General features: G+C 38.0%; 1 protein-coding gene across 1 annotated transcript in view; it reads left to right on the plus strand.

Moving 5' to 3' along the window:
* ptprga (protein tyrosine phosphatase receptor type Ga) overlaps positions 1–26,607 on the plus strand; it is a 378,044-nt gene that overhangs the window by 259,287 nt on the left and 92,150 nt on the right. Inside the window, exons 5-6 of the mRNA XM_069141477.1 lie at positions 3,986–4,081; positions 21,369–21,435. Of these exons, the coding sequence (XP_068997578.1) occupies positions 3,986–4,081; positions 21,369–21,435 (163 nt within the window). The remainder of the gene's footprint in view (positions 1–3,985; positions 4,082–21,368; positions 21,436–26,607) is intronic.

The raw sequence follows: 26,607 nt of genomic DNA on the forward strand, positions 1-26,607 counted from the left end.
GTTGCTGCCTTACTGCTACATACACAAGCACAATCCCCCACTCCCACTTTAATTAATGCCAGTCTGGGAGAATGTGTTGTTCCAGTTGAGCTGTTTTTGCTATACATTCACCAAAAAGACTCTATATCAGGCGGCTTGACAACTGTTTACTCTGCAAATAGATCAAAAAGTGATGCACAGGGCTCTTTATGTGAGGATTAGTGAGCTGGAGAAAATGCTACACAAGTGATATTGACAGTGTAGATCTTGGCAAGGAAAAAGCCCCCACAATTGCTTTTGGCATGCAGGAATGTGTTCTTCAACGCTACAAATTATGTAAACGTGTGCACATGAACACAGTTTATATGTGCATGCACATACACAAATTCACATTAACATATTCTGCTGCACATAGAGTGTGTGTGCTAGGACTTATTATGTGCCTTAGTGCGTCATGTATCCATATCACCATGACAACATAGAGTGCCTGACTGTTTTGGCCAGTTTTCTCTGAATGTATGTGTTTGTTCTCATTGGTTTTCACAGAGCAACAACACATCATCCAAGTCTATTTCACAGTATTATTGCATTCAGGCTGAAACCTGGTTATCTCTTAAGTACAAATAGGCAACTGACAATTTACTCATCTGTGTTTTTATATATAAACTCAGTAAATTGGAATATTCCAATGTATTTGTCAAACTAATGGATCATTTGAAATAGGATTAAATAATAACAACAAATCTCATCACAAAACCAAACCAACAATGAATGAATTTACTGAATGTGTATCAAAGCCTGATATCATTCCTCATTTGCATTGAGCTCCACTGTTGTGCAAACAACTATTAAAAACATATCAGTGAGTTACACTGTTATACTGATAGGTTCCTTCATTACCGTGAAAACACACATTGTAGGTTATTTTTGACTTAACCCCACATATACTGCTGCTGTAAAATGTTCACTAGATTAATGCATGGCTGAAAATAACAGAGGTGGGACAAAGGCAATGCTCATAATAAGTCTCAAGTACACTGTCAAGTCATCATTAGAACTAGGAACAGCAGCAGTGTTCAGTCAAGCAATATTACATGAGAGGGTGTACTTTAACCTGATTATTGGTATGACAGTGATGCGGTCAGGACCGAGGCGCTTGCATATAATATTGTGATTATGAAACATGTAATCTAAATGTATTCATATTCTGGATATAGAAATATATATAGAAAATGTTTTGTTAGCGTGATCTCTGTTTCCATGGCAATACATGGGATATGACTAACAACTTGAAAACAATCAGTCGCGTCAGTAGAAGTGAATGTAATGTATGCAATGTTTACCACTCTAGGAAGTCTTCCGACCCTTAGTAACAACATAGCAACAGAGACGAGATCGTTTCTCAAACTGCAAAAAAAAAAAAAAAAAAATACAGCACATAGAAACACTAAACTGCTTAGATAGCTCAATCTCATTGTAAGTAAAATATCCGCTGAAAAAAGATGATAATGGAGTCATATATTTTTAAGATTTTAGCACCATGTCATGTGTTAAATGTAACTGGTCAGCTAGCCGCCGCTAGGAGTGCAAGACTATCCGTGGTGTTTCCGTACTTGTGCTCGGAGCGACAAAAAAGGACCAAAAGAAGTTACAGTTAGTAGTCCTATAACAAATAAAAAACAACATTATATTGCATATGATATGGAATTCAATTTCAATTATATATTCCCATTGAGAAGACGGAGTGATATCTCTTGTGATGAGCAGGGTGTGCTTTATGGTGATTTGAGCACGTTCCAAATGTACAGTTGACCAATCAGATCACTGGGTCGGAACTACTTGTTGTATAATGACAGATAGCAATAACATTAGATGGTTCAGAATGTGTACTCATTTTAGAAGAAACCAAGGCCCAATATAGCATGATGCAAGACAATCTTGAGCTTCCCAGGGATACAAGTTTATCTATTTCTAATATTATACATTTATATATATATATATATTTGTGTCCTGATTTGAAAGACTGATGAACATATGGTTTAGTTGTGTTGACTGGTTCTTACAAACGTTACAAATCATCCTCGGCGATTCATAAACATCTAGTGCAAATATAATGGGTATCTAACCATATTGATTGTTATCCAATCTTGCTTCAGAATAAACTGTGATTGCCAGCATTACCTGTTAGTGGCATAGGTGGCCTGAGCTATAATTCACCCGTTTCAACTGTAATCGGGCCCCACGCTCCAAGGGAACCCGATTGTCCAATATAGCATGTTTTATAAAAAAAATAAATGCAACCCATAATTTCTAACAACCACCAACATATATTTAAGTTGGTTGCTTTATTCTTAAAGGATACGTACAATGACGGCATGCTGGGAAATGGAGTCCAAGAAAAATATATGCACTGGGAACCATAACAGTTATTACTCTGCAGCAGATATGTCTACTGAGAGAGCGGGAGAGACTAATTGATGTTCTTTTGCACTAAGCTAATGTATTTGTGTTTAAGTACACTGTTCTAAGCCCCCACAGATGTTATGTGTCAAACAGTATTAGCATTATTGGCTCTCAGACTAATTCTACTGTTTGTAGAGTTGTGTAGTTTGTTGTCAGAAAAGAAAACATTTTGTACTATGAATAAAGTTAGTTGAAAACTGTTGTAGCGTCCATCTCATATGTGGCTTTCAATTTGTATGAGCTGTTGAAGGCTTGTTCCTCTTGCAAAATAAAGAGCAGTTCTTGGAGTTGAACAATGTATTATACACAGGGTCTACACTAAAATTGGTATAATTTCTCTGCCTCATTCTAACCCCTTAGAATCAATAGTCTGCTACAATATTTACAGCATAAAATTAGTGAGTGGATGCAGCCAAAGAAAAAGGCAGGATCTACTTTCTTATTTTTTTTTAGCTTTTAATGAAGAGTGGGGCCACATACTAGCTCTTGAAACGGACCCCCAGATGCTTAAGGCTGGCTCTAGTTAGTGAGACAACAACACAAACCTTGACTCACAGGATATATTTAAAAATGTATACTCAGTCATGTAGAATATGTCACAAAAATGTGAGTTATGTGAAAAGGGAAAAACTGTTTTTCACAATAGAAATAACTGATTTGTTTTTAACAGTACTTTAGATGGGTCATAATGCCTTTGACTGGAGGTCATATTTCACAGCACCCTTTATGAATTGCAGTTATATAAACATTAAATAACATCACATTTTAATTTGAATCATTCCTTCTGTTGATTAGACATGTTACCATCTTTCAGCTAGCAAAAATAAAAATACAAAAAAATATACAGAGGAAATTCTCTCCAAAAACTGTAATGTGGGTTATGTATCTTCTGTTGGGCATTTTCTACTTCCAGCAGAATAAAATTTGAATTATTATTTTTCCAGGCAACAGCAAAGGGGAAAAAAAAGGTCATGAGTAATGTAATGTCTCAGAGACAAGTGAGAAGTATATGAAGAGACTCTGAACTGAATGTTCACCCTTCCTTTTTTTTTTTCAAGTTAAGCCTGCTTTTAGTTTTGCTACAAACTTCACAGTGGCCCTGAATTTTATCATTCTAAATGCTGAGGTCGAACCTCAAAGCAATACCCCCCCCCCCCATAAATAAACCTGACTAAACTCAAAATTTGGCATACTACTAATGAAGATCTTGTTAACCAGATGAAATTCTGTCAAACTGTGCCTGTTAAATATAAATAACAGATTACATACTTTTTGTCAGATCTATAATTGAAATGCAGGCATTCGCTAAATCAGAAACAACAATATTTGAATATCTGATTTACAGTCTCTGTTTTTGTTTGTAAGGGTGTCAGTGTAATTTGATATGTCCACTTATTAACATCTTTGCAAAAGTCAAGATTCCAGTTTTCATAAAACTACATGCAGGGTGAAAGTATATCTGTTGTCTGCATAATGATTTCATCCAGTTTCATATGACTGGTTATGTGTCCCACAACTAATTCAGTGTTTTTGTCTCTCACAGATGCAAATCTACACGTACAACTCAGATGACTTTGACAGTCTCAATGCGGCACTCAGGGAAAAGAGGATCATCGCAGCAATGGCTGTATTTTTTCAGGTAATAACCTGTTTTCCTAAGTCTGTTGGTTTTTCTGTGTGTGTATTCTTACAAAAAAGATGAGGAAGAATCCAGTTTTGTCTTTTCCAACGTATAATTTTGACTTTGTGGTTCATGGTTTACAGAACAGCTCCCCTCAAGGAGAAACCTCTGGCATTATTGGTTTATCACTGTCAGAGATTGTTGAGACAACAAAAATGCAGAGCAGAAACTACTAGTTATTTCTGATTATCTAACACCATGTAACAAGGGAAATCTTACTTTTGAAATTCTTTATTGAAGACCTCCTTCACCAAGTTTTAAAGTGGGGGTGAATTTTGTGCTGTGATGGCTGCACTGACATTAGGGATTAGCTGTTCCTAGAAATTAGAATTTGCAGTTGGTCGATTAGTTCTCTGGGTCTGACTGATCATTAATGCAATTAACATACAATTTAGTATCACAAGATACTAAATTGAGGCCATGAGATATTAAATCGAGGCCCCAATTTACTATCTCCTGTGCACATTTTAATTAAGTGCACCCGAGATAAGTTTATATAGAGAGAGACAGCACAGCACAACAAGAATGAAGTGCACTGCACCTACTTCAGGTGGCAGCTGACCATCTATAAAGTCGATAGCATCCTCAAAGTTAGCATATTGCCAATGATATAATCCACAAACGTATTACTTATTACTAAATTACTTTTACTAAAAATAATCCTTTGCATTCCTTGCACGAAATTAATTAAAACGGGGAAACAAATGATTTAAAATGTGGGAACGAAGTGCTATTTTGTGCGCACGATTTGGTAATCCGAGGGGATGATTTAGTATCTCGTTGCCTTGATTTTGTGCAAACAATTTAAAAAAAAAGTCTCCCTATGGCCACTCCTTGGCTCCGTATTTCAGAAATCTAAAAAGCCAGATTATCTATGTGGGAGAGTTGGGACGGTGTGCAGATAAGAGTTGTAAAACTGGTAGATCAAGATCAAAGCGACCAATAAAGTCCTAGCCTGTTGAGTAGAACTGTGGGTGGACTGGGATCATTGTTAGTTCTATCTCTCTCAACTGGCAGGAATGAAAAGTTAATTTGAGGCCATCGATTACCTAAGTGGGCTTTTACTTGGACCATTAACCCCAAGTTAATATTTCCTGGTCTCACTTCAATCTCTCTCACTCTGTCTACCGTCTCTCTTTCATTCTCTTCCTCTCAGCCACTTTATATGTCTTGCGCTGGTACACATGCACTCTTGTACATGTTTACATGTAACCTATGCCAACTGAATCAAGCACAATCACTTGTGAATTTGTCAGCACAAACAGATATTTCTGCTATGCCTGCTGTTGGTTGTGTCCTCATCATTACACACTGCATACAATGAAACCTTTGTGCCTGAGTACTTTATACATATTATGCATTGCATTTTACTTATTACATCCCAAACTATAGTTTGCTTTTCACACGACAGTAATGCAACTTTACCTACTGTTCCCCTATTAAAACAATTCATCGTCTAAAATGTGGTAAAATGATGACTTATCACCATCAATAAAACATTTTTGTTGTTCTTTCATTCTGTAAGAGGAAATCTATTTTGACTTGCTGATGCACCAACGAGTGACATTGTTACAAAAATATATATTTTACTGTGTAGGGACCAAGAGTACAGCAAAGCCTCATACACCACCACTTGACTCTGCAGTTTTCATAACAAACTACAATAGGGTGTTCAACAGAAGGTACAACAGATGAATATAAAGAGTATTTCTGAAATTCCAATGTTTGAACGGCATTTTTGAGGATAAAAGGTAAAGCGTTTGGCCCTGAAAGAAAGGTTATGACAGTGTAAAGATGTATGATCTGCAAAGGTGAAAAAAATATTCCTCTACATTATGAAACATTCCATTGTCTGCATGTTTCATTCTAATCAAAGATCTTTGAGTGATACTTCTATGTATATATGGATAAATACGATTTCTAGTTTCTAGTTTGGAATGATGGCAGTACAGAGACTTGAGTTCCAGAAGTGCTAAATCAAGGGAAACTGAACTTGCTTTAGACTGAAGATATTTGGAAGATGTTTCACCTGACATTAAAAAGAATTATACTTGAAAGACCTGAGGAATCTAAAGACAGTCAAGTGGCCATTGACTGAAGCGTCACATAGTCTCATAAATGAAACAGAACGGTTTTATTTCTGGATTAACTCTGCTGCATCTTTTTTTTAAATGTAGATCCCTTTTCTTGATTCATTTTATAACAAGGTTAAGGAATACTATCCTGACTAAATTCACCTTAATTGTGTTTAATTGTGTTGTCATTAATGTGTTGCAATTAAAAGTCAGCCAACCCAATCTTCTCGAAATAATCTTTGTTCAGCTAAAATGCCACAGCAAATAGCCTACATTTTTACATAATCGTGTTTTATGTTTTATATCAGAGTAACGTGGAAGCGTTGTTAATGTGTTTGACAGGTTGGATAAAAAATTTATACTTAATGGAAAAGTGACACGTTTAATTTATTTTTGAGACAAAATGTCCAATTTGCAGTATAATATCCACTCAATTCAACTTTTTAATGCTTACGTTTAAACACTGGCCAAACTTTATTCAGGTAAGGGACATACTGTATCTTGCTTTTGTTTAAAGTAGAACAAAATATATATAATGACTGAAGAGATGACATGCACATTTACATTTAATCAAATCCATAATGTGTACCTAATCTTTACCCAGTAATTATGTTGCCTAAACCACAGACTAATACATAAACCCCTGTCTCTGGTGTAAAAGTTTAGTTTAATCATGATTCTAAATCATTAAAAAGAAAAGAAAAATACTATATTTTAGCTTTTACTCTTAAAATAGGTTAACTGCATTAACTTGAATGCATCTATGCCGTATTCCTTTATGGAAATTATGAGACATAGAATATAGAAACAGAAGTTGGTGTGTGCCTACTGGCATTAAATAGGCAAAAGGGAAAACATAGTGGAGAGCTTAGCTCAGATATATTGTTACGAAAGGTATGTCTCCATCTCTTGGTTCATTTATGCCTTTTTCATTGTCAGCATGACATTATTAAGTTATTTCAAATAAGAAGATAGATAGATAGAGGATAGTTATGGCTATTATTTTCTACACTCATTTTTTTTTTTTTTTTTCACTCGCCCGTAATAATTTCTCAAAAATGATTTTTGAGGGGCATATAGTGAGCATAAAGCAAACAAACAAACAAAAACAGTAGAGCTGACACATTTTCAAATTGGGACTTGAGGGTTATGTTAGAGAAAAGGTCACTATGGTGATCTTATCTAATAATTTTCTGGAGAACAAACAATGAGTAAGCAGTTCACAGAAATGGATGGTTTTGCAGTTACGAGAAAACAGATGAGATGAATAAACAGATGAAGAAATTGATGATCTCAAAACAGCCATTGAAATAAAAGGCAGAAAAAGCTTTCATTATTTTGAAAGCAGCCAAAAACTGCTCCCTGATTCAAACCTGTGACCTCAGTAACTTGGTTCTCGCAGAATGATCTCAACAGGATGTGTTTGTGTGTTTGTTCCCAAAGAAAAGAGGTGTGTGTGTTACAGTCCGAGCCTCAGAAGTACATTTGTATTCATTCATCCTGATGCCACTCTTTGTCCTGCCCTGCTCACGTTTCAGTTAGTCTTCAGTATGCTGAAAAAGATAAATGTTGTGTGGGGGTGGGAGTTTGTTTAAAGGAGGCAAATTCAGTATTCATTTTTTTTTCCTTGATAAAAATATCACAAACAAACCCCCCCCCCCAAAAAAAAAAAAAAAAACTAGTATATTGCAATACAAAATCAGTGAACCCTGTACAATGACCTGGTTTCCCACATTAAATGGTCATAAAATGTGTTCAGGAAGAATTGTGGATCATTCTCCCATACAGCATCTCTATTGGGTTCAGGTCAAGTAGGACAATATTCTGTAGTAGCTTCACTTTGATGTTTAAGGTCATTGTCCTTCTGTATACTCTATTTTTAATATACTTCAGCTGGATAGGATGGCTGTCCAAATAGATAATTTGATAATCAATTTCCTATTGCTCCATGTTCTTCCCAAAAGATTTAAAGAGTTCCATTCGTCCTCTTGACATTGTGCCAATAGGGTTGTCGAGTATTGAAGAGCTCTTTGGTAAAATTCAGGTGGATAGTGTGTTTTTTGTTTTTGTTTTGTTCTTGTTTCTCCTTGGTGTCCTGCTAAGGACATCATGCCTGTTCAATGATCTACGTATGGTAGACTCATAAACAGAGAAGTTAACCAGCATGAACGCATTAAGCTGCTGGGCTTTTGTTTTCACCTCACTGAGCATGGAATCATCTGGCCACCCCCTTCTGGGGAGGGTAACCATAGAACAAAAATATATCCATTTGCAGATTTATGAACTTTTTGAGATTTCTTCATGAATTGTATGCCAATCAGCAATTTCTGATTTAGAGATCTCATCTTTGTAAGACATGGTTTATTCACAATGTTGTTGTTGTTGTTGTTGTTTTTTTTGTTTTTTTTTTAATGTCATTAGCCCAGGGTTTCCCATACTGGTTCCAATCTACACTAAGAATGTTTGAATGATATGATGAATGAATGATACAACAAAGTGAGTTAAAGTAGATTGTGTTCATTCATAACTGTAACATAACACAAATAAACACTTAAATGAAGATAATTATCAAGGATCCGCTTACTTTTTCTTGCCAATGTATATACACATATTTAAAGAGTTATATGTTTGGGGGTGTATACTTGTATCACTAATGCAGCGGGGACATAACTCTGTTTACACAGTCACATTGTAGGGACATGTCTCCCTTTGGTGGACAAGCATGCCCCCATATTGTCCATCATTAAACATAAGGGAAAATATTTGGTTTAAGGTTATGCAATTACGTTTTGGTTAACGATAAGGAAAGTAGTTGTTATAGTTAGGGTTAGGGTAAGTCTCCAGGAGTTGACTACATGTCAATGTATTGTCACTGAAGTGATGAAAACATGACCAATTGTGTGTGTGTGTGTGTGTGTGTGTGTGTGTGTGTGTGTGTGTGTGTGTGTGCGCGCGCGCGCGTGCATGTGCGTGTGCGTGCGTGTGCGTGTGCATAAGTGTTTGACTTAAGGCATTTTTATTAATAGAGTAAGGTGAAATGTCGATTGAGAGAATGTGAGCATGCCACTGTGTGTCAATGATGTCTGTTTGTATCCTGCAGCTGCACCACTTTAATAGTTTTTACTGTGTGTAAGAAAATCAATTCTACATTATAAGTTATAGTATTATATAGAATATAGTATTTATCTGCGAGTGCGTGTGTTTGTGTGTGTATGTTTGGAGCAGGGCTTCAAGAGTCTCCTAGGCCTGCTTGTGATGACGGTGATGAGTCCTGTTGAGGGAGAAGTTCTTTAAATGTGTCCTCTGCCAGTCTGTGCTGTACCACAGCAGTCGCCCACATGACACTCCACAGAGACAGTGAACACTTCAGAGTGTACAAGCTAATCAGCTAGAGCAGCTGTTTTTTCTTCAATTTTTATCAAAAGAACTGGGTTTTAAACACTTAAATTCAACTAATTACACTTTTATTTGTTTAAAAAAAAACTACAAACATTGAATTGTATTTGTTTGATGCCAGGTACCCATTTAACTACAGCCAATAATAAAAATGTCCATGTTGGGTTATTAAGTATAAAGTATAAAGCGATTTTATGTTTAATATAAATTGTACTCCTGAAAAAAGAAGTCCATGTGAGTTTCAGGGCTCTTACACCTGGCGCAAAGTGGCACCAAACACAACAGAATTGCCATTGCTAGCTTCCAACTGATGCAGTTGTCATTTTTCTGTCCCATGTCCACTGTTTAAATAATAAATGTACTTGTAAACACTGGTCATTCACCCATCAGGAAGGACACCACACATTATGACAAACATACATTATGTCCAATTAACACACAAAAGCTCAAACTCTGAAAAATGGCACTTTGCCATTTGCTGCAAAATTTGACAAAGCATGACCCTTTGGATTTTGCTTTGGTTGTTTTCATTTAATCTCTTACACTGTATATACAGTACATGGTCAGTGCCTTGCATGTCTAGTTTCCTTTCCTTCCTAATTGTTTCTTCATTCATTTGTGAGCTTCTCCCTCCACTTCCATCAGTCTGATGTGGCTACGTTGTTGCTTTCTGTGTCATGTATTTATTAAATCTTCACACTTACGGGACAAATTGGCCCCATCAGATCAGCTGAGTTTGGGAATCACACTTTTATGACCCTGCATTGCATTGCACCGCAGGCTCTGATTGAAATAAATGACAGTTGTAAACACTGATCATTGCCCTTGTATTTGCTTATTTACAGAGCTGCATGCTTCCACTGTTGCACACACTCAGCTAGAGGCAACAACATGCAAGCAGAGGCCCAGCTGGGATGCAAATTACATGAAACATCAGCTCTGCTTTTTACTATTTATTCCTTAAATCAACATGAGAATTCCACTGAGTCTTATTTCACATTATTTTGAAGGACCTTTTTATATTATATATTGTAGACTGAGAGGCAAGTGAGAAGACATAAGAACAAAAAGAGTGAAATAAAAGCCTTGGACTTGACTTGTAAGTCACAGACACAAAACCATTCACAAGTCACAAGCGTGGAGAGCTGGCAGGAAGTCAAAGCCTTAACCCACACAGTTTCTGATAGCATGTAGTAATTTAACGAAAATGCAATAAAGTGTCTCAAGCATTTTTTTTTAAGTCATCTTATTGATCACTATGTAAGCACTATCAATGCATTTATCTCATGTTTACAAGAGCAACATTAAATTCTTGAAGAGAAGATGTATCTCCAAAGCTGAAAGAGCAAAGCAGATTTGCTTCCCTTTAGGTCTCTTGTAGAAGCGTTTCCTGACATTTAATTTGGGCTCTTGTTGTTTTATCCCATCGTGCCTTTAATTAAAGGCATAATTCAGAGCTTTTTTGTCGTTCATCAAAAATGCACTGTTTTATTTATTATGTTGGTGAGATATTGAAAGCAGAGGTTGGCAGTGTTACACAAAGCTTTGTTTTCAAATTAACAACCGGTTTCTTTAAAATGATCAAGGCAAATGAAAAGAAGCCAAAAACATGCACTTAATTTGATCATAAACAAAATGCCACTATAGTATTATTTATTTCCAAAACTGAAGTAAAGGGCAGGAGCAAACAATTTGCCTCTCATGAATACAGATGAATAGTAGGAGGATACTCAGAACTCAGTAAGTGCAGCCCTGAACATATTCATTCCTAGACAACCCTGAGATTCTTTTGAATTGATACTATACTTCGGGGAGGGGGTGGGGAAGTGGTTAGATGGGTCACTATTCTTCACATTAAAGTTGATGTGGTCATCAGGGATAAGAACAGCATGATAAAATACTTTTTGTTCAAAATTCAATACTCCCAATTAATTAGGCAGTATATGCCGACACTGTTAAACCACTACTGGGTTGTTTCCAGTTCAACACAGCACACACCACTTGAGGAGGCATTAGACTCAGCTGTTACGCACAAAACACAAATCATAACATAAAATTTGCTGTTGGATAGCTTTTAACAATTTGCCAGGAATTTCTGCATTTTATTACTGAACTTTAAATCAATGACATGTTTGTTCTTCAATGTGATAGGCTGACAAAATGAAATGTTCCCGTGTGCTTTGTCATCCTGTCTCCATGACCGCTGCCCTACTTATTTCACTCCATCGCTCAGGCTGAATAATCAACTGCCACTGTCTTTGGTCTCCTCCCTCTCACCAAAAGAAAAAAAAAAAGATCCCTTTATGATGATTTTGAAATTTTATCATTTTACTATACAGGACAACAAGGGCCAGTTAGTGAATTATGTCCATATCTGCAGCTGTGTTTTTGATGTTTTAGTGGTGAAGCATACAGGGCATCCGGAAAGTATTCACAGTGATTAACTTTTTCCACATTTTGTTGTTACAGCCTTATTCCAAAATGGATTGAATTATTTTTTTTTTTTTCCCCTCAAAATTCTACACACAATACCCCATAATGATAACGTGAAAATGTTTTTTTTTTTTTTTTTTTTTTTTTTTTTTTTTTTTGCAAATCTATTAAAAATAAAAAACGAAAAAAAATCACTTGTACACAAGTATTCACAGCCTTTGCCATGGCACAAAAAAAAAAAAATTGAGCTCAGGTGCATCCTGTTTCCGCTGATCATCCTTGATATGTTTCTACAACTTGATTGGAGTCCACCTGTGGTAAATTCAGTTGATTGGACATGATTTGGAAAGGCACACACCTGACTATATAAGGTCCCACAGTTAACAGTGCATGTCAGAGCACAAACCAAGCAATGAAGTCCAAGGAATTGTATGTAGACCTCTGAGACAGGATTGTATCGAGGCACAGATCTGGGGAAGGGTACAGAAACATTTCTGCAGAATTGAAGGTCCCAATGAGCACAGTGGCCTCCAACGTCCGTAAATGGAAGAAGTTTGGAACCACCAGGACTCTTCCTAGAGTTGGCCGCCCGGCCAAACTGAGCGATTGGGGGAGAAGGGCCTTAGTCAGGGAGGTGACCAAGAACCCGATGGTCACGCTGACAGAGCTCCAACGTTGCTCTGTGAAGAGAGGAGAACCTTCCAGAAGGACAAGCATCTCTGCAGCACTCCACCAAACAGGCCTGTATGGTAGAGTGGCCAGACGGAAGCCACTCCTCAGTAAAAGGCACATGACAGCCCGCCTGGAGTTTACCAAAAGGCACCTGAAGGACTCTCAGACCATGAGAAACAAAAATCAAAGCTCAAAAACTTGAAGAACGAGAAAAAAAAAAAAGAAAAATCAGAAAAACCATGACCACAACTGAATCCAAGTAGTATGGATATAAAGCTATGTAATTACCACATTGTTTTTCTACAGAAAAATATTAATCTTGAGAAGCGGTTCAAACTTACATCTCCAGGGTTCATTTAATAAAGAGTGAATACACTAAGCCATGTCACACAGGCATGTCTGTTTTACATCCAGTTGAGATTTAGTGCAAAAACAAAATCATGTTAAGCTGCTTAGACTTTTCATCTTTAAAATCATCAAACACAACAACTTTAAAGACTCTCTTAATCATCTCTTACACAATGAGTGAGACATCAAGTGGCTTACAGTGACAGCTGTTTAATGTAAAATAGTTATTGGTGGGCATAGTAAAATGACAAAATGTTTTAACATGGTTTTCAAAATGGTGGAAGATATCCGCCAGAGCTTATTTCATCACATCTAAATCTACACTGGAGTGACCAGAAAGCTTGTTTTCCTTCAGTTTAAGCCTACCGTGGGCTAATGCTTCTTCGCTGTGTCACACAAAGCAGCATGTTGGTGGAGCAGCAACAGCTTCAGTGCCACACCTGTTTCTCTGCAGGATGTGTACAAGCACAATACTGAGTGTAGCAGCGCTCGGAGTCTTCTGCTTCTAAACCCTGCTTCTACGTTACACAAAAGTAAACTGACTTGGACCTTGGAAAAACACTTCATATTGTTTTGCCTATGTAGACAGCTGGATTGTTTGTTCAGAGAATATTAATAAAGTTACAGTCTCCTTTAATTAAGGTCTTAAAATGACAAGAACACCCGGTATCCTTAGCCCGAAGAATTACAAGTAAGCCAGTATCCTTTAATGTAGACCTAACAATGATGGGAATGCCCAATCTCTTTAAATCTGGACCAAAGAATGACCAGAAGGCAGCACTCTGTAGTTTAGGTCTAAGAATGCCAAGAAATTTTAGTAGCCTAATTCTGGAAGGTCAGCCTCCTTTTAACCTGGATGCAGCATTGACCTGAAGCCCGGATTTCCTTTAGTCTAGATATACTGCAGGCAGGACTCAGTTCTTTGACTTAATGTACTGAAGAAGGCTAACAATCCTTGGAAACATTTGGCAATGTTTGATCGCCTGCCAATGAAGTCCCAATATAGACAAGTATCTACTATAACAATACATAGATAACGCACAATTCCTAAACTTAAAAATGGCTACAAAGCCCAGCATCTATTAGTCTAGAACTAGAAATAACCAGAATGGCTATTTTCTTTTGTCTCGATCCAAGATTGACTGCAAGGCCCACAATTGCTTAGTCTACACTACCATATGAAAGAATGTAAAATGTGTCTACCCTAGAGGCCCAATATACTTGCCGTCATTCAATATTGACAACAAGGACAGTTCTTCTTTTCTTAGTTCTAAAACTAACAGGTAAAGAATAGAACAAAATGCCAGAATTTCTTATCTGTCTTTCACATCGTCATCCAGCTGACAAAACGGTTACTGTTCTAACTCGTAACTCTGCACAGTAATGTGTTTTTTTTTAAAAGAGGTCCAACCATTACATCCATTCATCAGCAGTTAGTGCTGCCAAAGGGTAAGAAGAAGAGAATCTCTGTAAGACACAGAGGGAAGTGAAGGAAGTCAAGAGAAAACGGATACATAGTGAGGGATATTAGATGGATGACAGTGGGAGGACGAGACAGGCGACGAGAGAGAGAGAAAAATGGTAAAAGAGAGAAATATGAGGATGTGTCACATTCTTCTGTGGTTTCTTTTTTCTGATTTGTCACTGCAGTGGCCTGTCCCTGGGGAGGTAGAGGGAGATGGAGCTGTGGGGAGAAATAAAGAGAAAGAGAACGAGCAAGGGATGCAGTATTAGAAGAGGGAAACCGGGGTAGATAGAGAGAGAGACAGAGTAGGACATTGTGATGTGTGGCCCCGTGGCTGAGGATCTCAGGGGACGAGCCTGTGGGCTTTCGGAGACAAACATTAATAATGAAACGCTAATTCCCTCTGTCCTCCTTTCTTTTTCTCCTCATCACTGTCTCTCTGTCTGTCATTTTCTTTCTGTGTCTTTGTGATCGCCTTTACTTCTCTTAAGCTCCTTTCCTCTTCATAAACACTTTGTTCCTCACCCACTTTCTTGCTTTGGACCAAAAACAAACTTTTTTTTTATTGCCGTTCCAGTTATTAACTTCCTCTGTTACTTGAGATGATTATGTAATTTCTTTGTGACTGATGTGTGTTCGTGTGTGTGTGTGTGTGTGTGTGTGTGTGTGTGTGTGTGTGGTGGGGTTTATAAACTTTGTCTGACATTGCCACAATTAAACTTTTACTACTTCTCTTATTTTCTCATTCACTGTTGGCCTTTCTTTATCAGTTGTACAAAGCCATATTTTGGATTTGGCAGTGGCGCCTCTATCTAACACCTGTAGAGGAATCAGCTACCTCCATTATTCGCTCTTCACGCACCAGGGCACATGATAACATTAGAGCGTTGCATGATTATTCACCACAGCCATGCAACTAAAGAGAATAATATATATATATATATATATATATATGTTTATTTTTTTTTTTTTTTATAAATGAATTATGTAAAATTGTTCAAAACATAATCCACAAAAAATGGGCTCTGTTGAACAGCATCTATTCATGTGCTTGATAAAAGCATAGAAATTGAACAGACTGTTTTGTTCTACATGTTTTCACCGGGGTTCAAGCAGGCAGGCAGTGTAAGAACAAATCCCAGTAATCCTTCACACAAAACCAGACAACGAGTGTGTGTTTCATCATCCAACTGGACATTGCGTGCATGTGTGTGTAATATTACTTAAACCCCTGGGTCAGAGGGTATGCATTTCCAAATTTAGGAGCGGAACGGTGGTGGAGAGTAAGGAGAGGGGAAGCACGACAGCAGTCTTGGCAGTCTCTTGTCTTGTCACGCAACATGTTGGATATTGATGCTGGCAGTGGCTTTGTGCTAGTTTGTGTTAGTTTTATTATGCACAACAAACATTAAAACATAACACAGCACCTTTGACTACTATTTAAAAGTTGGATGCTCTGAATGTTTGTCACCTGTGTAATAATGTTTTCAACTGAGGGGACATGAGTGTCCTATTTCTGATTAGTATTAGAAGTATCCTTTCTTTTGTTTGTGCATCGAAATATCATATCTTGATCTCAGACACCTGGACAGCTCACAGAACACTGGTTTCCATACAATCATATTTATGACAGCACTGGGTCATATTATCACATTGGATGTGTGGCCAGATTTCTGTTTCCCTCTTCAGTTATGAATCCTGCTTCGTTGAGGAATTATTTTCACCTGCGGAGGACTCTGTATAAACTGGTCTCCTCCCAAGATGTTCCTAGTTCTAGGTCGTCACTTACGCGGTTTCTGTTTGGTTTATTTTGAGTTCTAATTAGTAAATATTTGGCTTCAAACAGTTGTTACTTTGTGGATCTCTCTTCTTTGTCACACCCTGATTGAGCTGGGCATAACATAATAAAGGTTCCTGTAATTTCAGATTACCCATTTCAAAATTGTCATAGAAAATGTATGCAAAAATCAGTAGCCGGGATGTGAGTATTTACCATATAAACAGGGATAAGCAGAACCAGACTTTTTTTGTGCTGCATGCAGCCATCATATACCCATTATGATGAACAACATTATGAATAATAATTTTGATAACATATAATAACATTATTATAACACATTATGAACAACATAACCACAATACTAAATGGTGTAAACACGCCCGATGATGAGGAATTCTACAGCAATCGTTGCAGCTGAATGTACCGCTGCTACAGGCAGTAGTTGTTGTAGCAGCATTCTAATAACAACAGTAGTTGCAGCAGTAGTAGTTGAGTGAGTATACATATATAAATGATGTATATACAACATATATAATTATGTTTACACATATATATAAAAAAAAGTAGATAGTAGTATTTGCAAGTGATAGCAGTTCTTATACCATTCGTCACCAGTGTTTTTTACAAGTGACCTACACTGGTTCCCTTCCATTTATTCAATTTATTTTTATTATTTCCATTTTGCATCTATCTCTAATCTAATACAATAATTGCATTGCAACTAAAAACATCAGTTTACCAATTTCAATTAAGATTCTGAACAATGAACATGAATTACACAATGTCTTAGTAGCAGTGTCTTCTCTTTGCTTTATTGAAAGCAGCACTCAAGCTGCATGGACTCCAACATGATGTGACAATGCTCCACAGAGCTCCTTGTGATGTCAGGAATGTTTGGCTTTCTCAGTCTTCAAGTGCCCTATAAATGTTAAATGGGGCTGAATTCAGGCGACTGTGGAGGAATGTCCATGACAGTCATGAGCTTTTATTTAGGAGTGCGGAGGATGTGTTATGTACAACATAAATAATAAATGTTTTCATAACTTACAGATGTGATTTTCAGAAATGATGAGCCTTTCCTTACATGTAGACATTAAATATTGTATGCTAGATTTTAGCTAGAGTTTGTGTCCGCCGAGTTGCCAATTTGGCATCTTTGTGGCTAGTTTTCGCTACTTTTTAGACTACTTTAGTGACTTTTTCTAGCAACTTTTTGGACAATGCTTAACTACTATCCATAGAGAAGAGTTACCAGTACTTCTCTGCAAGCGAGACACACACCTCTCTCTGCCTGTACTCTGTTCAGTGAATGGCAGAGATGCTATGCGCTGATCAAAGTTATTTCGTTGATTCTGGCTCTCTCTCTGAGTGATCATCTTACATGCCGTTGTTTTAAAATTATGTGGTGATTTTGTCAGAAAACTGTGATAATCAGTAGTTTAGCATTGCAGAGCAGCAGCATAGAAATGGCTCGTAAATGACTTCATGCAGTCTAAATGGGCTGGATTACAGTCACCATTTCATGCACGTCCCATTGTCTGACAAGAGAAAACTGTGTAAACAAGAACAGCTTTAGTAGGCTGTATTAAAATGCAGTACATGAGAACACAGAGAGTAGGAGAGAAGCAAACACATTTAAAGGGCTGAAACCATCTGACACTAAGCAGAATGAAAATATGTTATGATGATGTCACATATATGTTAATTAGTGCATGACATCATCTCAAAGCATTTAGCCACTTAATAAGCAAGGGCTAGAAAGTAGTTGGCAACAGCATTGTGCCCATTTGACATATTGGCAAATTAGGCAAGCGGGCAGTTTAAGGCAATGTCACGAATGTGGATTTGCATTTTCTTTCAAAACCTCCTTCTGAGCCATCTAAGTGCGTGACAGCGACAGAGACCAAAATGACAGCTGCCTTTTTCGATTGGCCTTATGTTCAGTTTCATGCTATTTGTAGATGATGTGGTTATGTTGGCCTTAATCAGACAATGACCATCAGACCAGACTAAACCAGTGGCTGGCAGCAGTTCCAGTGAAGGAGATCATTGCCCTGCTATCTTCTGCTTTTACAGATTGTCCACTATCTGAGACACCGGTGAGCCCACGCATGGCACAACTGTGGTTTTGTCTGTAGAAACCCTCATTGTGTTGGAATTGGTGGTGGTCAGCGAGGTCGAGCAGGACTCATACTGTATGTGTACTGTGAGATGTGGTTTTCCTTAGACAGAGCGTTGTCATGTAATAGGTGTTTCTTCTCAGCTTCTACTGCTTGCAGGAAGTCAGTGCATGTAAAGAGTGAGGGGACATCATTGATTCATCAGAGTTCACTTTTGTTTTTCTGACCTTGTAGGCAAAGTTATGTAGGCCTGGGGGATTTTGATGTGATGTGGAGTGTGACTGACCAGAGGAGGTAGGATGGTGGCTCGGTGTTTGGCAATGTTATGGATAACCAAGTTGATGCTAATGATGATGGGTCAGAGTGGAGCTTCTTTCTTGTGTAACTTGCAAGGGGTGGCATTCCCAGGGTAACTAATAAGTTACATACACTATTCATGTATTATGCAGGAAAAATATTGCCATGTTTAAGAAATTGCATTGCTCTTATTTGTTGTAAGTTTCCAGGGATACTCTCATAGGTATCCCAAGCAATTGGTCATTGTGGTAGTGGGGCATGGTTTGGCTCAGCTGCAGGACAGACTGATTGGGGGAGTGGTTCACAGAACGGTGCCAGGAAGAGGCTTAATTAGCCCAGCTGAATCAAATCCCTGATTGTCCCTCTCTTCTTCCTCCTTAAAAACCAAGTAGCAGGACACCAGCGGGTTCGCACTCCTGGAGATGACCAGCTGGCTGGCTGCAGACCAGACGTGTGACGTGTGCTCAGATGCTCAGATGCTCGGCAGGAGAGCACACAGTCATTGATATATTGTTGTTGTTCGTCCGTTCTGAAAGAACCCATGGCGACAGCAAGATGTCCGTTACAGTCATCTTTACAGAAAGATCCAGTAAATGTAGATACTGTAGTGCCTCAAGCGATTCTAAGTTGTCAGAGACTTGAAACCCACAGTCTCATAGTTTGGTGTGTTTGCCTCTTTCATGTTTAGTTTGTTCCCCGCACCACTCCCTGGGTCACCCATTCTACCCACTAGAGGTGTCCTGTATGTGTCCGGCTGTCTCTCTCTTCATGCCTACACTGCTGCCTGCCACACCCACCTCACCGGTTCTCAGTTCCCCAATCAGTCCCAACTGCTGTCACTTGGTAATCACTCAGACAGTATACATACCTTTTTCAGTCTCTCCCAGTTGTTGGATTGTAAAGTCACGTAACTTGTTTAGTCTACAGCAAGTCAAATCTTAGTCTAACCCCATGTGTCAGTCCTTTTGGAAAAAAAACTTGTTTCGATTCCTCGGGTACTCTCATGTCATTTTGTTTGTTTCTTTTGTGGTCTGTTTCACTTCATGGACATTTTGCTTTCCTCATCCATGTGTCTTTGTGTTGTGAGTTTGGGTCCCTATTATTGCTGAAATTGTGACATTGCAATTTGGCAACTGGAAAGCATGTGAACTGGCAGGGTGATTGCCATCAGACAGCAGCAGGGGCTGATTGTGGAACTGGGAGCAGGTGAGGTGGGTGTGGCAGGCAGTAGAGCAGGCATAGAGAGAGACAGCAACAGACAAACAGGGTACCTCTGGTGGGTAGAGTACAAGGAAATAAACTTGAGAGGCAAATAGACCACACCAAAACACATTTATTTACAAAAATTGCTATTAATTTAAGATTTAAAAAAAAAAAAAAAAAAAAAAAAAAATATATATATATATATATATAGCCAAAGCTATAGGTTTTGGAAAAAGTCAACCACATTTAGTTCTCAATGGGAGCTCCAGCTGTGGCAAACAGTGGTCGCAGTGGTATCAGCAGTATAGACAGCTTTGCTTGGTTTTAAGGTATTCACTTTGTTAACTTTCACTGACCCCCCAGATATGGTAACCACTTCAGTGGTAAAAATAGTTCCCAGCATCTGATTATTTTATAACATGCTTAATGACCATGATGTTCTACCGTTTAAACAGCATGTCATTCAAACATGTCTTACCAGGTGCCTTTCCAAAGGCTCTTCCAAGATCTTTCCTAAATATATTTGAATACAAACTATTCTCATGCAAAAATAGGCAGTGTAGTCTGAAATAATATTTTTTATACACTAAGAAATGCACAGGTTGCAGATCAGAAAACATTCAGATGAGGGGCCTTAGTTATTTTGTGTATTTTGCTGTTTAGATGTTTTTGTATGCTTTGACTCAGCTAAGTTTGCAGCCTTCATGACAACAATGACACTCAATTTAAAGAAGAAATATTATTGTGATACTATGTCATCACATTTTCTTTGACTTCAGATGAACAGGGCCATTGAGAGCTTAATGATGGCTGCTGTTTGTTTCTCCTAGTTACACTGCACTTCTTTTCTCTAGCATCTCCTCAGACTTTTCAGCCTCTCCTCTCCCTCCTGACATTCTTTCTCTCGATTTACCAACAGTATTTTTTTTTTCCTCCCATGTCCGATGAATAATAATGCATACTTGTGGGTACTGTATTGTTATAACTAAGCATAAGCTGGTCTAAACAAGCTTTTTAAAAGACAAATGCTCAACATTTGAATGCATTATTCCAGTTAAATGAATACATTTTCACACAAGTAGATGCGTGCATTATGTAAGCATAGATTAGTGGACACTTCATGCATGCAAAGAACTGCGTCACTGCCACAGCACTGCAGAGTACAAAGATACACAATGGAATAAAGGTTAATGATACTCATCTAACTTTAAATTTACCCATGAGACAGTAATAATGTCATATTACAAATCATATAAGCAGTGTTTGTAGCCTCGTACCCTTGAATATTATTGTAACATAAATATAATTAACTATCAAATAATGATCTATATTTTACATATTAGTCTGTAGGACTAAATAAATACAAATTATTTACATGGTGCTTTCTTATCAGTTGTAATGCTATGTATGCTATGATCACTGTTTTACAGTAGATCTTTCTTTTTGTCCTCCTCAGGTGGGAGGGAAGGACAATCCTGCTGCCGACCCCATTATCCACGGCCTGAAGGGTGTGGTACATCATGGTGAGTTGTAGCCCTTTTACCCTGTGTATCAGGGCATCTGCATTTCTGAATGGGTATACTTTCACTAATTTAATATTTATACAGCTCTTAGTCTTTTTTTGCTCATTCTTCTGGTCCCATAAACTTTACGTTTGATGTATTGGTTAAGTGTAGCCCTGGTTGTTGGCTTCATACTAGAATGGGATCTTCCTTATAATATATGACTGCTAATAACATGTACCAATTATATTGAAAATACAAACTCACTGGATGGCAACCTTCTCATAAAACAATAACAAAATGGATCTCAGTTTCTAGGGAAACAAAATAGCACAACATATTCAGAGCATCTTTCATTAAAGCCAATGCCAGTGCTGTTACTGGTGGACAGAACTGTCTATGAAGCTGATGTTTTTAGTGATAACGCTGTTAGCATCATCACCTGTATGTATATTGGCATTGCCATTCTGTTATTATGTAGCCTCTTTTGAAATGTGAATATGGATAATGCCAACATTATCCCCCACTGTGTTCACTGGGACACACAGTCGAATCAGGCCAGTGTGCAGGGAAGCTTTGGCTAGTCAGGTTCCAGCATTGTGAGGACCGTCAGATTCAATGAGTTTAACTAATTCAATTAATTTTGCAGAAGCATTTATCTAGAAACTATTACAGCAGAACAGCATTCCTGCCGTGAGCATGATATGTTAGAAATCTGTTAGAAGTCCAGTCCCAAATCCAGATTAGCTGTACACACTGATGGGGCATAATATTTAAACTGTAAATTTACTTCGCTAATTTCCTCTCTGTACTCAGGAGAGGTGTGAAATTAGCATAGTATATTGGCACTGCTAACAACCACCTAGCACTCTCAGCTATGGGGAGAATGTTGGTGTTAATTTTATTGACTGCTACAACCCAAAACTCTCAAAGAATATGGGGGCAACATTGATTGAATGGGAAATAGGAATAAAGTCACTTCTGGTCAAGAGTTAAACATCATATTTAAATTGATGTATACCCTAGCTATTAAAATAAAAAAAGAGGCAAACTGTAAAAGCACAGAGCTGGCAAATATGCCCAAATCAAAAATACACATGTATGTATGTATGTAATAAGATAATAATAACAATAATAAAAAGGAAACTTTATTTTACCTGCATTTTTTAATTATCTGGTTTGCAAATGTTGCACTTACATAACAAATCCAAACACATACTTCTCTTTACCTTGTGAACAAGACAAGATGTGGTATAGATTATCTGGCTAAATTATTACACATACTGACTGTATGTGCTTCCTGCCTCTCCAGACAGGGATATGGTATGAGCCAAGATAGCTACAACATGAGGTCAAAACCCAGTGTGTGGCTTGACCGTGTATTAAATGCTAGCTGTCTTAATTTGAAACAAGGACTTCATTCCACCAACCAATGGTTAACTTCAGTTTATCACATGGCATTCTACTGACTAATGGCATAACTTTATCACTCTATCACTGACTTTATCAGTCACCGCTCACTCAGCCAGTGACAGTGCAGTCTGGCCCTGCAGTTGCCGCCCGGTCAAACCCAGCCTGTAGAAACTATTGAGACTTTAAGGAACATTATTGAATCGTTCCATTTTGGTCCTGGGATATTTGGCAGCTTTCTACAAGACAATTTGTTGTTACATAATTAACCATTTAAGCCTGAGGCTAATTTCTTTTAAAAATTCCATTTTAGACATTTTTATATTTTCCATTTTAAAACTATAACTATCCCCCTCCATTTTATCAATGGATAAAGAAAAAACGTGGACGTATTTCGAAATAAAATGAGTCTCTTTATGCCCATCACCAGGCCAGAATAAGATTTTTAAAAATCTAATAAAATACAAAAACTTTTACCGAATCAAAACCGTAAACTAGTGAGAAAGAAAAAAGAAGCTTTATAACAATTACTCAGCGGCACTGACATTATTCACCCTGGTCTAGAAATTCTCCATTGCAATTCTACCAGATTTGATGCAACAGCAGAACAATGCTGCACCCATTTTAGTCATAGTAGAACTAGACAGCCTCTACAATGAATGTGCAACGATCAGCAACCAAAACATGCCTTAGGATTGCATTTTACTAAGAGATAACGGCCTGGTCCTATCACACGGGTCTCCAGAGTAGAAAAGGCTTAATTGAACTTGTTATGCACCAAAAGTCCTGAACTAAAATATAGCTGTCAGTCAGTGCTAACTTCGGCTCCTGATTTTGATTTAATCTTTGTCTTTTGATGTGTATTAAAATGTGTTTTACTTTAGTCTAATTTTAGTCTCTTGAGTGAATCAATGTAATTATCCTTTAGGCTAAGTCTGATCCAGTCCAGTGCAGCTTTTAATGGGGGCCTTAGTTTAACAAAATACATTGCATTGTTATCAGGAACAACAGTCAGTGATAGACACAGAGTTTGGAGTTTTTCACTTAAAATAACTGCTGCCAGCAATGACAGTATGACCAGCTTTATAAAGGACATCAATCCACTCATCTGGTCGGCTGACCTTCACATGAAGAAGGTAAATTGTGGGCCAGGTTCAAAACATGGACAGGGCTTTGGAGGAAGTGAATTATCACGGTATGTGATGTGCTGGATATGGAGAGCAGAGTGTTATTGATGTTGGAAGCCGTAACATGATTTTGATGTTGGACCCAGTTGACTACTAGTGATGCATGATATTTTACCAAACTTTAACTGCAGGGTACTCTAGCTTTGATTGTGCTCCTCATCATCCCTTAGCATATTGCATGATTTAGTGCCTTGCATACAATCTACCCACACAATAAATTAGGACTTCTAGGATGATTCAGTGTTTCTCTTTATTCATCACGTAAGAAATTAGAAGATTTTACATAGTTTTTTGTTAGAACTGTATGCCTCAGTCAAAATTTGTTGTCTCCTGCGCACAACCCCGAAGTGCATCCCTGTCATGATCAAAACATTTATCCTACAGCAATGTTCTGTCTTGTCCCCCCCAAAGGGCCCCACTCGCCTTGGAAAAACAGAACAGCTTCATAGTGAATTTTGAGAGCTTTGCCATACACAAATAAAACTTTGATAAAATCCCACTGCATGATCCTTACACTTTATCTCCTGCTCAGCTGTCTTGGTAAAAACTACTCTGCCTCCATAATTCATCTAACACAAAGACCACTCAAGTTCAATCAAGGCCAAGCTCCAATCTCTCCCACAGGGAAGGTGGTTGGCTAATTTGCTTTGTCTCCACCAGTGCTACGCTATGGAGCAGCAGGTGGTTAAATTTTTCACAGCGTTCTCTTCTCTTTTTGCCGGGCTTGTCTGGCGGACATGCACCACAGGTCTGACTCCTCTGTCTTTGTACCTCTTGCCTTGTTGCATTTTACATGAAACCTCTCTGGAACAAATGGCCTCTGACTACCTAGCCAGCAAGCGGCTCTGCGCCATCCCTGTGAAATCAGCCTGGTAAAAAGGCTGAGTCTGATTTACATAGCGGACTCATGAAAGGCTCTGGTGGCAAACAGAGCAGCTCATTGTATACACAGAGTTTGTAGGCGCTTTGGAGGCAGATGCAAAGACTGATAATGATGTGCTAGGATGATGGGAAAGATGAGAGGCATAGTTGAAGAAGAGGAGCAAGGTAATGGTTTTCTCCCTTCTCTACTTTTCATTTTAATTGGTTGATTTGAGTGAATTGATTATTATCTACAAACATTACAGGTCATAAGAATCATTATTATAACTCTGGAGTAAGCTCTGGAGTATACGGAATGCTCACAGATGTTTGACATAAAAGTAAGCGTACATAAAAATCCTCACTGTGTATTCATGTTAAATGCTCATTACTGTTACAATGCAAGCAATATTTGGAGAAACTAGAAGATTAAATGCTTGACAATGTGTTAAGGCAAATCTTGCTCAACAGCAATGATAGAGTCTATACTGAATTATTTTTTGTTTTACAACTGAATAGGTTTTGAAAATAATGTAGGTGCAACATCGTGCCTTGTGTACTTTACAAAGGCGAGGCCATATTGAAGGAGGATTTTGTCACATTTAGAAACTGCACGACTCTCACAACAGAAACCAAAGATGGAGTCTGGTTGGAGGTTTGATTCAATTGAGTTAAACATCCTGCACGTGTTATGAAAAGCAATTATATATCTGGCCTTTAGAGCAGAAATAGTTTTAGCATCTCATCCAAGCTCCTCCTAAAGAGCACGGCTTTCAAAAACTATCCCCACACTCGCATAATGCACAGCATAGCTGGAATCAAGGTAGTTTTAAAACAGTGCACCAAAAAATATAAAGGAAAGGTGTGATGAACAAACCAAGGACTCTAAATAAGTAACTCTACAAGCCTACGTGCTAGTCCAAAATGATACTCTCAAAAAATATTGGCAAAACTAACTACAATCATGCCAAAACTGCTTAAGTATCCAATGAAATCAAGATAGAGGCTGTGAATAGAATACTTCAAAATACACCATGAGAAAAAAAAAAAAAAAAGGAGAACAGATAAATAGATGTCTGCCCCAAATTTTGGGAAATCCTATTGAGAAGAGGATGAAAAAGAAGCTTAACATGTGAGCAGTGTGCTGTGGAGCCACATCAGATTGGATGTGAAAGAGAGTGCTTGGGGATTAAACCCCCATCAGTAAAGGAAGGGTAGAAATACTGGTGAAGTTGTACAGATGGGGAGAGTAAGAGGGAAATGAAAACAGAATTTCTCTTCGTCAAGTGACACAGAGTCGACATGGTACCTGAAATCAGGGGAAACCACCATAAGCCATGTACACCCTTTAAAAATGAATTGCCAATCAGGGTCGCAGAGTGCTGTGTCAGTGGAGACTTTGAACACTGAGTGAGATAGTGAATTAATGGCCTTGTAATTTGTGCCAGAGAGGAGGAAGGACTTCATTTCAGCACTGTGGCATGAAAGCAGCAGGTGCGCAGACGCTTGAGTAGATAAACAGAGGTAATGACACTGTGCTGACATAAAGGCATGTTTAAATAAACTGCTCTATACAGCACTATGGCAACATACCAAGACTCACTTTTTACCCCATTATACACTGTCCTACTGGAAATACTCCAAGCTCATAATGCTCTAAAGTCAACAGACCTGGAGTGTAGTACTTTCCATGTTTTTCCAGTTCACCGGACTCTTTTACAGAATTACAGACATA

The sequence above is a fragment of the Embiotoca jacksoni genome, unplaced genomic scaffold (assembly GCF_022577435.1).
Source record: "Embiotoca jacksoni isolate LCO1_2020_lvr unplaced genomic scaffold, fEmbJac1.0.p SCAF_1, whole genome shotgun sequence".
NCBI classification, from domain to species: domain Eukaryota; kingdom Metazoa; phylum Chordata; class Actinopteri; family Embiotocidae; genus Embiotoca; species Embiotoca jacksoni.